The 13,844-nt window shown below is 29.7% G+C and overlaps 1 protein-coding gene across 1 annotated transcript; it reads right to left on the bottom strand.

Annotated features, from left to right (window-relative positions):
* Window positions 1–657: 657 nt before the first annotated feature.
* LOC113551741 (MFS-type transporter SLC18B1-like) lies at window positions 658–12,756 on the bottom strand. The gene is made up of 12 exons (XM_026954182.1): window positions 12,402–12,756; window positions 10,668–10,986; window positions 8,443–8,538; window positions 8,309–8,382; window positions 7,416–7,563; window positions 7,264–7,332; window positions 7,075–7,192; window positions 6,163–6,278; window positions 5,903–6,093; window positions 5,671–5,766; window positions 4,839–5,007; window positions 658–1,380 (listed from the first exon to the last, which is right to left on the bottom strand). The coding sequence occupies exons 2-12, from the start codon at window positions 10,782–10,784 to the stop codon at window positions 1,072–1,074; spliced, it is 1,503 nt and encodes a 500-aa protein (XP_026809983.1). The 5' UTR covers window positions 10,785–10,986; window positions 12,402–12,756; the 3' UTR covers window positions 658–1,071.
* Between the last annotated feature and the right edge of the window lie 1,088 nt (window positions 12,757–13,844).

Genomic DNA, 13,844 nt, shown 5'->3' on the forward strand with positions numbered 1-13,844 from the left:
ATAGTAAATTGTTAACATGATGTATACCAACATATTAAAATATTATGTTTATGTATTTGGTGATAAAATATTTCTGTAACACGGCGCTATAGATAGGCAATTTAGGTACACTGCCATCGTGATGGGTTCACTTTTTTAGTAGGCATCTCTTTATTTTCAGTATGATATTAAAAATATGATGGAAGACTGCGAGTTGTTTTTGCTTATTTATTTATTTTTGCTCGTCAGTTAAGGCACAATATTTTGTTATTAATTCTTAATTGTAAAAGTTAATTCTTAACGTTGCTTTTAGAAACCATACCAATCGCAAAACTACTGTACAAATACATACACAAATATATATTAAAAATATCAAGAACAAATACAAATAAGTTTTTATTTAAAAAATATATAATTTGAGATTCAGCAATAGTATAATATAAACATATTTGCTTGACAAGCAATTCGACATGAATATATATTTAAATAATATATATAAAATATTTATACATACAAATAAATTCGTCAAGGCTAAAAACTCAAGCCCTGGACTGATACGTTATTATAAAAATAAGTTTCTATTAAAAAATATAACATGTAGAAGTATAATATAATATATAAAATTATTACTTATCATTATTTGTATTATTATTATTATAAAACCAATAAAAGTATATGAATCGATGACTGGACTAAAAAAAAAATTAAAAATAAAAACGAAACAATAGTAATTATAATATTATAAATAACAATGGCACAACAATAACAGTATTGATGACGGTGACTATACTTAAATAATGGTTTTAGTGGTCATCCCGAAAATCGATGTTAATCTGTTGTGGATATGTGTTGGTAAAGTTCTATAAAAAGAGTAAAAGAAGACAACGAGAAGGGGGGGTGAAAATGGCCTTAATATAACTGCTTACACGACTATCAATTATTCAATATTTCAAAAACTCGAAAAAAAATACGTTTAAAAAGAGAAACAAAATATTATACGAATACATCTAACACGACGTATGGTAGTAGTGATAGTAAAATATATTGCAATATTGTAACAATGCAATGATTATTAAACACGTGCGGCGCGGGTCAGCCCAGCAGACCTCTGGTCTCGTCGGCGTAACTGTTGCCGATGTGGCTACCGATGACCAATTCACTCTCCTTCCGATTCCACGTGCCTAACCGATTCTTGTAGCTGTTGCACGCGATTATGCCGTCCATGCCGGGCGGCCGTTCCGGTGGAACTGGGCACGTGAGTGCTGACGTGATGTACGCGCCGCCACCACCGTTTTCCGTCACGGACTTGACCAGTGGATCCATCAGGTTGTCCAGACTGTGCACGTCCTTGGCCAGTCTCGGTGGCCGGGAGAAAATCAAAAACAGCGTTACGGCCACTCCCTATGAAGAAGAAAATGTGAATTAAGATATCGATATTAGTTCGGTTAACGACTAAGCTGGCACTTTTTTTTTAAATATATATTATAATGATGGGAACAAGTTCACAATTACAATATAACAATGGCTAAAGTATGGTAAATCGATAAATGATATAAAGGTGTTAACAGAATGAAACTTGACTATTTTCTTCAAAAGGTCAGGTATTATTTTCCTCCACCCATTTTTTTTTTTTTTTTTTTACTGAAACCATGTCTATATTGTTATTCTTTAAACATTAAATTCTATGATTATAATATGCTTATAACGCATTATATCCGATATTTTTTCTATAATTTAGCCGGAACCGACAGCAATAACTGTTATGTACTGTATTTAGTACTAATAGTGCACTAATAATCAATAATCTTGTACTTTGATTGAGGCTAATAATATTTTTATCAACTTAATTACATAGAAGTTATACCCAACAACAGTTTTATACAAATCAGGTTTTAAAAGTGACTATTGAATAGTTATTTAATATAGTAGTAATATATAGTTATTTAATAAAAAAAAACTTAAATAAATTGAATAGAACATTTCTTAATAATATTATGCAAAATATTAATGTGAAACCCATTTACTTGTAGGTATTAACTATTAATAACCTTTTCTTTGAGCAGGTACTTATTTGTCAGTATATAATTAAATTATTTTAAGTGAAATTACAGATTAAGTACATCATTTTGATATTAATAATTTGGCTTATAATATTTTACTTATTTTATTTGTATAATTATAGTAAATAGGTACGTGAAATAATGACACAAATTATTCAATAAGTATTCATATATTAGTGTAATATAACTATCCTAATATTGAAAATATATAATTGAAATAATAATAATAATTTGTGCAATCTAATTTTAAGTTGTCACATCATAGCTCTAAATCATTATTTTAAAAAAATGATTACGTTCGACATTACGATTTTTAATTTATTTAATATTTGATCAATTTTGATGTCTTAACATAAAAAATATTCTAGACCACAATATTAATAGTATATATAGATATTCAAATTATTAAGATGGTTTTAATAACAGAATAACGATGGAGGAAGATAATCTCAATTTTATTTTTATTTTTTGAGAAATATAAACACTGGAAGAATACGGTGTCTAATTTTTGTAGGAAAATGCGTATTGCCAACCCAACTGGCTACAGTAGGTAATTGAATGTCGTAATTGAATTCCCGTAATCGAGTTCCCGTAATCATTTACGTTAGAATTTTGTACAGCGTGACGTCAGGTAATAAATTTAAAAAAAGATACCGGCTATGCTGTATAGTATATTTCAAGTGTGCTTTGTCATTGAATAAAACATTATATGCGGATGTGTTAAATTTGAATTTAATGGTAATTTATTAAATGCAAAAAACGATTCTGAGTAGTAAAGGTTTTCAGCCTTTATCTCTGAGGATATTTTTTTAATATATTCATATAAAATTCTCTAATAAATGTATTTATCTATTAGTAACATAGTAGGCTGAACTAACTTTTAGTAAAAAAAAAAAATTTTTGTTTTAAAACAGTCTACAAATAGATATTAAATTAGAAATCTAAATATTTGAATATGTTTAGTTTAAGTATATACTAAGATAATACAAAAATGAAAATTTGAGTGAATACAATATTATAAAATGGTTAAAAAAAATAGATCATCGTGTTTTGTGAATCGTACACAGGTTAAATTTTCTGTTCTGTAATTGACGTGCGTGACTCTCAAACTTTTATTTGATCTTTTCGATTTGAAAATCAAGATTTATATCGACGTTTGACGTATCACTAAGGCACGTCTACAAAGAGTATCAACGTGTAATCGTTGTTGTCGTGCAAAAATGAATGTAACCTAGCTACCATTAGATTCCTCTCAATATATATACCTATAGTCTATAGAGTATTAAACTTTCTTACGACCTGCCATCAATCAACCTGCATTAAGCCAAATCACGGCTATGGATTCTCAAAACAAGGTATTTATTACAATACAACACTGTAAAAATTGTACATCAAACGATTTTTTTAGTATCATAAATTATAATAAAATGCGTTAATCGCCCAGAAACAAGTGCTCTCCGTTTACGGCGTGTTTAAGTTTATAACTTATAACTTATAAATAATAATAATAAATTATAGAATTTTTATTGCCGGATTTAAATCAGTAAAATAGATGCAAATTCCTTGGCCTTGACTGCAACAGAACGCTATACATATTCGTAAGTCATAAAATCCTATTTTAATTATCTGGATATTTTATCACATTTTATTGTATTGATAATACAATAATCAGTTAATACTATTTTTATATAAAATGTGTTGTTTTTTACATTGTTTATTAAAGAAAGGTTCGTTTATATAATCAAAATCTAATACAGTTTATGGTAAAATTCACTTACTATTTCCGTGTTTTATTTAATATCAATTTTTTTTTTTTTACCTCATAGCCAGAAAACACTCAATTCGTCTACTTGATTCTTGATTTATGGTTTGAATCAATCGTCATATTATAGTCTTAGTTATAATGTTTATTATAGCAGTATACATTTTAATAGCCATAAACCTGATAGGTGATAGGTATTCACTCACACTTAATATAATCTTATCTTTATATTTAATCCGCAATACACTAATTTAAAAAAATCAGTTCGAATAGTATTAAAATTAATTGACGTTAATGACCGTTTAATTGCTTAGGATTTAGAATAATAATTTAATAAACAGAATGAGAAAACTGATAGTTGTGTTTTGAATTTAATTAACAAAACTATTTATAAACAAAAATACATGAATGGCGGTAAGTTTGTAAATAAATGTTATCAAAATTAAAAAAAGTTTTCAAATATAATCGATTTTTTTTCTTTTGATATATTATCATCAGACTATTTATAAACTAAATAAAAAATATAGAAATTACAATGATCAGTATCTATTTACGATAACATAAATCAACAAATTGAAAAATATTTTTATTCAAGCAGTTTTTTTCATTGATTTATATTATATAATGAGAGTTTTTGATTTAGTTTTCGTTATGTTGATGAAAGTTTTTAATCAAAAGTTTGCGTAAACGACAAAAATTCAATCAACGATAACTGCGCGTATATAGATTTTATATAAATATTATTTAAAATTATAATTTATCCTTCTTTTTTATTTATTTTATAATTATGCGTAAATCGCAGTCCCGTTCTTAAATTATTTAATTTAATTTTTTAAGATTAAAATTCGTTTAATTCATCTGGATCATAAATAAAAATTATACGTAAAGGTAAAATCCGAATTCCTATTTATTTGTTTCATACTTATACCGTAAGGTCGTAAGTAATGATCAAATAATATGTAACAACAAAATTTTACATAATATCGTATTTTTAATGAAGTAATAAATAACTAAATATTTTTATTTTTTTTACTCACCACAACAGCGGACAATACGATAACAAATAAAGTAGCTGCGCCGAATCCTACGATATCGTACAGTATACCAGCAATGGAAGGACCAATAAAAGCCCCGAGTGCAAAAGTGGATGTCCAAAGTCCCGATATCAGACCATAAGTTTCCAAGTTGTTGGCAAACCCGTGCTGACTGGAATATCAAACAGATGCAATTATAATTTTTATAGAACAAACAGAAACTATAACAATGAACTGCACGGATCATTTTAACTTACTCGTTAAGATATTATTCTATTATTTAATTTATTGTTAGTTAATTTAATAATGTTTATTATATCAATATCAATTATTAAAACCCAAAATATATCAGTGCCTATCTATTCAACATCATAATTTATGTACGTTTTACATTTATGCATCTCATATTATTATTATTCAAATTTGATAAGAACCGTTTTTCTTTTTTTATATCACTAATATACAAGGTGTAACTCGTCTATTTAATATTAGTTTATTAAATAAAGTTTATATATACTTATTAACAATAGTGCAAATACAATAATTCCAAATAGACGAGTTACACGCTGTAGACACGAGACATTTTTCTTTGGACCGAAAAATTCTATTGAATGGGAAATAATTGTTTTAAATCTCACTCTTGTAGTTTTGGCGAACTTTTATTTACACGGCTGCCAATGTAAACGAACATAAAGTTGAAATAACAAAACGTTTTATGCACATGAGCGAACATGTAAATCAATAATCCTAATGCTTCATTCAACTTAAGAGTAACAAATGGCTGATGTGATTTGTTTCCCGATTACTGAGAAAAAAAATCTTCGCAAATACTTACATGGCGGTTCGCAGAGCGTCGGTGAACGATGCAACAAGTTGTGCACCGATGCCCATGCCGTGCATCACCAGTCCTAGTATGGTGACGGAAAATTCTCTGGAAATATGCGCAAACACAGTTAACGTTAATTATTTTTCAGACATAATAGCATAGAATTTATATATAATATAATATCTGACATAACCATTTTTTTTTAAAATCGCTTTACAGCGAACACCTACTGTATACTTACGTCGGTCTGTCGAGAAATGGCACTGGGCCGATAAGACTAAATCCGATCATGAGTATGATACACCCCAGCAACGTGACCACTTTGGCGGGCAGCACTTTGTCGCACAACCAACCCCACCATGGTGCCGTTAATGCATAAGTACCGCCGTTTATGACAAACATCAGCCCCAAAACCATTGGAGACAATTGGAACTGAAAAATAAAAACACAAGATGAAAACAGAAATAACAGCGACGTAATAAATTGTGACAGCAGCCATACTTGTCTAAGATGTGGTTCCAAGGTAGCCGACAAAAACCCAATGCTCATAGACGTGACGATAATACTGGCGGCCGCTAACATTATACCCGGAATTTTCAATACTTTCAACAAACTAGCTGTAAAACGTGTATATTGCACAGTATTAAAAACACATTTTAGTCAAATGTTTATCTTAAAACAAAATTATGATAACTTTGTACATTACCACAATCAACAACCCAAAGATTATGGTAGAACTTTCAAAAACATTTAAGACATAAATGATAAAAATAAACCAATACAGGATTGATTCAATTGACGAGTAAAGAATTTTAGCGAAAAAAATATCCTTAAGACATTAAATAGATATCATAATATTATTTGTTTATTTATTTAAATATAATTTAACATGATAAAATCCACTCCAGTAGTTTTAATACATGAGATGTCTCTTTTAAGTTGTAACTGTTTGTTATGTTTTGTCAAAATTGTTATTTAAATTATTTTAACTATTCTTGACCACATTTATTATACAAAAATATTTAGGAATGATTATTTATTTTTCGGTATGCAGACTATACGCGTAAACGGGTTTTGAAACAACGTTCGTCATAAAATGTATTTTAATAAAATATATTAAGAGTTTTAAATGTTTAGAACCGTTACGATTTATGTTATTATCTGAGCAATGCATAATAAGCCAACATTCATTTTTTTTTTTCATATGATAACAATTTATACCACATTTGACTATTAAAGAATTGGCAGTACTAAAATGATTATGGATATATTTTAATATATTTTATTAATATGTTATTATTTGCATTCAAGTAAACAATAAGTGTATTTCTTAAAATAATATTATAAATTATTCAATATACTCAATTTATAAGAGATCTAAACTTTATAAATATTCTTCTAATTAAAAATTACCATCACTAGTAACGTCATTTCTACGATTGGGGTGATCGGGTAACACAAACGCAGTCATGACAGCCGAAAGGAATAATGTTGAACCCAAAACTAAGAATGGGGTTACAAAGCCTCCGACCTGAAAAAATAAAATTTGTTAATTTTTTTTTTTTTTGCAATGTCATCACATCATAAACATTGTATTCTAACTTGATACAAAGCTCCGCCGACAGTTGGTCCAACAATCAGCCCAAGACCAAAAAATGTCTCAAGAGAAGCCTGAAATTGTTATAATATTTATGTAAATCATATTATTCACGTGTTAACATTTATAAAATTAATTTATACGTTTTGTTTCTTACAAATGTGGTAGCTACGTTGTCCGGAAACTCCATAGCAATGATGGCAAAACTTGCTGTCAAAAACGCCGCATTTCCCATCGCTTCGACAATACGTATGACGAATGATAATATGATGAATGGATAATGGCCTTCCACCCTGTCCAAAAATCTAGTACCAAAACAGTAAAAAAAAAACCTCCATTTTAATGAATCTATTAGGTTTTACGTCATAAAATTTAAAGTATTGATTTTATGCCCCGAATCATTAATTCCAATATACACAAATAGTAAACACGCGTACTATATGTCAGCTAAAGAACAGTGAAGTTTAACTTACATACAATTTAATATGAAATTATGTTTTATACTAATGATGATTCGTCGCTCCAATAAATATTGCACTATTCAATTTTATCAGAAAAATAACAAAAAATATTTACTCAAAACTAGTTTTTGAAATGTTTTTTATAAAGATTTATCCTAAACAATTTATTCCGTTGTAATTCAAAAAAATTCTAATCTTAAGAACTTAAAACCTTTTGTCATTATATACTCGTATATTATAATTTTCTATACAAAATAAATCTTTTATACTATCTATACCAAAAACCTATTTATGCAGTTATTGATTTATAAATTAGGTAATAAAAATAATAAATGATAAAACTGTTTAATAATACATGCATTATTTTTAGCAAAATTTGATTCAACCAACGTTAGTTAATACAAATAAATGATTCCTAGTTAATACAATATCTATTACAGTGACTTATACCTAATGACGGGGTACATTCAAAACCTATTAAACAGCTTAGTAACTTCCGTGTGTTTTTTTTTCTTTTAAAATGTTATAAAAATAATCGGTAAAATTAAAATAATATACTTATTATAGCTCACTATAATTTTTTTCTTACCCAAATAAGATTGCACATATTCCTGTTGTGAATATTCCTCCATTGAATAAGTATTTAGGCCCGATCCTATTTAACTAAAAAATTTAAAAAATTAAAAAATTGCATTATTTAAATATTTTTTAAGCTGCACTCACGTGTTTTCCATAAACGGGACTGATTAAAAACACGACCAGTTCAAAAATACCGAATACCAAACCATATTCGGTTGCAGTGGCTCCTTTTTTTTCAGCCTAAATATAATATAATATTGAACACAGTTTTCATCAACATACGATATTTTGTAATATGTATTGATTAGTTTTGTTGTTTTATTATTTTCAGAAAAGTTTAAATATTAATTTTTTCGCATTATCATATAACTTATAACAGAATATTTTATTTATAACTAAATAATAAGTGTATTTATATTTAAAATATGTATGTACAGGATGATCCACCAAACTGCTGAGTCACCCCTATTTGTTTTCATTTAATAATAGATTCATTCAAATTCTGATCTTTGAAATTTTTAAATAAATTTTTTAACATATTTTAAAATTTTTGAGAATTTTTGTATTACTTAATGAGTATCTCATGATGTGATACAAACATCTGTACTTTAATGAGAACCTCTCATTTTACAATAAATTATTTGGTGAATATATTTTTTTAATGTTGATTTATCTTATTCAAAAATCAAACAAGTAATGCCTCAGTTATTAAAATGTTTATTATAAGAATAATTAGTCTTTAAAAAGAGTTTTACAAAAATATAAAATAGATTTAATATTGGATCTAGTATTAATTCACTTAGATAATTTTTATAAATTATAAATATTAATTGATTAATTTTAGTTACTAAAATTTTTAAATAACTATTGCCCCCAAATATCTTCCAACTTCCAAGCCCGTTATTATGGACTTAATACTTATTCGTAAACAAAATTAAATAACTCAAAAACTACTCGTTTGAAGTTTAGTTTTGATAATTCAAAATTTTTAGGAAAAAATTATCTACCAAATAATTTATATTATAAAAGGTGTTTCTCATATAAAAAAAAATCAAAAGTTTGTTTCTCTATAAAATTCTCCTAAAGTAGTACAATAAGTTTCGAAAATTTGAAAAGTAAATGTATATTTATAATTATATTTAAACTATATTTATTTATTTACTTTATATGTGTAGAATATAATATAGTGAACTATATATTTGAAAATTCAAATAATCTAATTTTGAATAACCGCATTAATAAAGAAAAAAGAGTGAGCACTGAGCATGTATGATGAATCACTCTGTATATTATATATTTTATACTATCTATATGTGTTTACATATTATTAAATCATATTATATGCATTATGCATATTATATATAAATTTATTATATTTACATTAGTTAAGAGTCCTATTTGTTTCAATGTAAATATGACTTTTAAGTAATAAAGAAATTAAGAGTCTTTCACTTTTTTCGTGTTATGTAATAAATAATATAATAGTTGCTTTAAATGCATTCTGTATTATCATACTGCAATATTATCTGATTATTATATTATAACCGAATGTGCATGTAATAGCTATTAAAACATTCTAGAAATAAAAAATCAATTATACATGCAGAACTGTAATTGTAAATATTATTTCCAAATTAAACGTATTGGCTTTTATAATATTTACAAACAAAATAATGTCGAGGTTAACACTAATCAAAAAAATAAGTGTTATGAAAACTTTGGACTTGAGAGCAGCATATTACAATAATGTAGGTTTTGCATTTAGGTCGAGATTGTAAATCGGAACACTTTTTTTTACACACGAGTCTTTATTCATATTTTATCCGTTTGTAGGACACAATAATATGGTTACGTGACCTATAAGGAATATTGTATAATAAAACTTGGAAGGAGTGCCGGGCTGATTTCTTTGAGCAACCATGACCAGAAGCTTATCGACGTTTGAGAAAAAACTTAACACACCTATAAAAATTTAGGCCAAAAATAGGACAGATAAGTCAAACTGAGTTTATCAATATTTTAAAGCTGCAGTATTTGTATATATTACTATAAACTTATATATGATGGGGTCCACGTACGCGAATCTTAACAGGTTTTAGGTCAAATAACTGCGAACCTAACTAGTGTAGAATATAGATGTTGCACAAATTTCGGGCGGAGTTTTAAATTTGTTTTTTTTTTCTTAAATCAAATTTCAATCACGAAAAAACATAAAAAATTAAAATAAATTATATATTAATCCTAATGAGTCATTAACAACCAATACTGCCCCCCTCACCGCCACCAAACGTCGCATAGATCTTGTTTGTGCGAGAGCTGCTTCCAAGTTCAATGAATCATATGTTTGATATTAAATGCGGTCCTCTCACCTCTTGGGGATAAAACGGAGCTTGCAACGACACGCAGATGGCGTTACAAAAATCAGCGATACTGAAAACGATTAACGTCAACCACTGTCGTTTGCTGAAATTTGATATGCGTAGCATATTAAATGCGGACGGTCCACCGCGTAGATGCGCCGAAGATGCTGCTGCACTGCTGTAGCAAGACTGATAGGGCTTTTATCGTCGTCGTAGTCGTTGTCAACGCTATAAAATATGACCGTCGATCGCAGGGTTCAAGAGAGTAGACTGCCAGACAGATTTTCATTCGGTTTTCGTGTCACATGATTGTTGTTGGACCGTTAATCTGTATAATATAATAATTAAGGTACAAGAAATCATTACGAAAATAAAACATTTATAAGGAAATATAACGAATTTCCCGACCACAGTAAAATTATGTCGGCAATTATGATAAAATATGGAAATTGTTGATGTAATGTACTATAACGGACATATATGTGATACGATGAGTATCATCGACATTGGTAGGTATATATAAAAAAATATAATAAATCCATTAACGGGGTCGGTGACTCCGCAGGCCAGCCGTATCAATATGTAAATACATTAATACCGTATAGCTATTGTATAATATTTTATGTACACTACGGATTTATGGTATTGTTATTATTAATAAAGTCGGTCGATGATAAGCGAACGTGGCACGTCGATTTTGCGTCGAAAAATAACCGGTTCGGACGTCGCGGGAATAAAACCCTCCACATAGGAACAAAAAAAAAATAATAATAAAATAGCGGGCTTTCGACATTTTCGTATATAACATCGCGTCCGCGGTACTCATCACACACAATTTATTCGAAAATAATAATTATTGTGCATCCCATAATCGGTGACCCCGAGCAGTAACGCAGATGACCCACCGCTTGTGCGTTCTTGACCGATTAGCGAACGTCATATTATCATTATTATTATATACCTACGCGTATTATCGTCGTCACTATCGCGTAAGATTGAATCGTATACTGAAATCGTTCAGTCTCGAATATATCGATATCCGTTTGATTTTTTTATCCGGAAATCCCTTTCATTCATAACGGTCTCGTGACATAATAATTTTATAAGCGCGTAAACGAGTATATAATAAAATATAGTAAGCAATACCTATCTGCACTAACGTAATCGCGTGCGCGCGACTCTACGTCTGTACGTAAATCGTTCGTTTTACGGATTGTCTACGGGTTCGAGCGTGCGACTCACGTGGGCCTTGCCGGTTCGGTTTTTTGCTGTCCGCCTTATCGTTATTGATTATAATAACGTAGTAGACGTCCCGGCGAAACGATCGAATTTGACGGTTTCGAGAGATAAGCAAAACACGTCTGTAGAAGTGTAGAGTAGGCTAATCATTATCCGCTAATGGGTAGGTATATTATTATATTAAACGTAATTAATTGCGCGGGACAGGTCGACACTACACGTGTGCCCACATGTCGCCGTCGCCGATGCGCCGATACCAACATATTCTGAGTGCACAGCCGACCAGACTGCCACGAATCCGTCAAAATAACGCGCGCGCACGATACCGCGGTTACAATAACGCGTGACCGCGTAGTGCACGTCCGTTGTCGGGCGGCGTGTGCGTTCAAAACGTCTGATCGGAACGGGCAACAGTCACGCGGGGTTTATGCCCGCACTGGTGGTGGTGGTGCGTCCGAGGCGGAAACATTAAAATAATACGTAAATAATATCGTGTAAACTCACTTGTAATATCTGGACATGTCATCAATTCGTGCGATCCGCGTGCGGCGGTGGCGCGACAAATCCGACGTGTGACGGCGATGCGTAAAACCGACTACTACAGGTATTAATCGGCGGTATATAGGTATACGCCAAAACGGTTTTCGAAATTCACTTCTCGGCGGCGTTGACAGTACAATAAATTATGACCGCGAGTAAAAATTATAATAATAATATTATGTGTCGCGAACGTGACGGACCAATGTGCACCCGATTTTCGTGTCGACGTTCAACGTGTATCGCGTTATTGGCGATTAATAAATAAAATATTATTATTATACCGAACAAACACACGGCGCACGACCAGACCAGAGGTGAATCCGCGTGTACACACAATAATATTAATGTTATATTATCGCCGAGTTCGTTATCTACACACGCTGGGGTAGTCGTGGTGGGAGTATTGTATTCGTACCTACACGACTTGTACTGTTGAATGCCTCCTATATACCAATAATGCGTATATCGTTTTCGTGATTATTATTATTATTATATGTGACCAAAGTTCGATGTATACCTATAGGAGTGTACATATATATATATATATATATAATGTCTTGCGCATATCGGCTGTTAGATTATGCGTTACACAAAGCTAATGTATAATATGTATAGGTAGAAATCGAGTATAATTAATTAAGGAGGAGGTTTGCTATTCGTGGAAAATTGAAAACGTTTTTTTCCAGACACTTACATACAAGTAATTTTTTTTGAGGATAATATTCATTAGAGAAATTGTTAAGGTAAACTTTTTACAATTTTTCTGAAGGGCTAAAATCCCATCATGCTTCACCCGCCTATCGATTTCAAATTTTACTCGTGCCTAATAAGTAATTTTCCGTGTAAATATAATATATTACATGCAAATAGAAACTAATAATAGCCTACAGAAATGTATACATATTATAATCCACGAGGTTTTATCGCCCTAAGGCCATCACAAAGACCAACATCATATGTATAAAATATATACATATATTATAGGATTTCGGATGGTACAAATCTTGATATTTCAATACTGAATGGATATTATGTGGATGTATATCATAATAAAATAATACATTGTTAGATTAGTCGTAAATAGCCTCGCTGTTATAATGAAGGTTCTTTTTTTTAGGAAAGGAATTCTCAATACAATATTATTTTAATATAAACGTAAGTAAAAAGGTATTTTTTCTTTTACAAAACCCAAGTTTTAAAGTATTCGAGTATACCATTTTAATAGGTATTGACGTATTGTCATTGTTTGGATCGAAAAAGTATATATTTTTACGCCAATGGTAAATTCGTATTATAGTTATATAATAATGTTAGACTTTTACGTATTTATGTCAATTATACAAAACTAACTTATAATTCGAACTAGTTACTAGTTACTATAATGATTTTTATACGTACTTTATTAAC

The sequence above is a fragment of the Rhopalosiphum maidis genome, chromosome 2 (assembly GCF_003676215.2).
Source record: "Rhopalosiphum maidis isolate BTI-1 chromosome 2, ASM367621v3, whole genome shotgun sequence".
NCBI lineage: Eukaryota > Metazoa > Arthropoda > Insecta > Hemiptera > Aphididae > Rhopalosiphum > Rhopalosiphum maidis.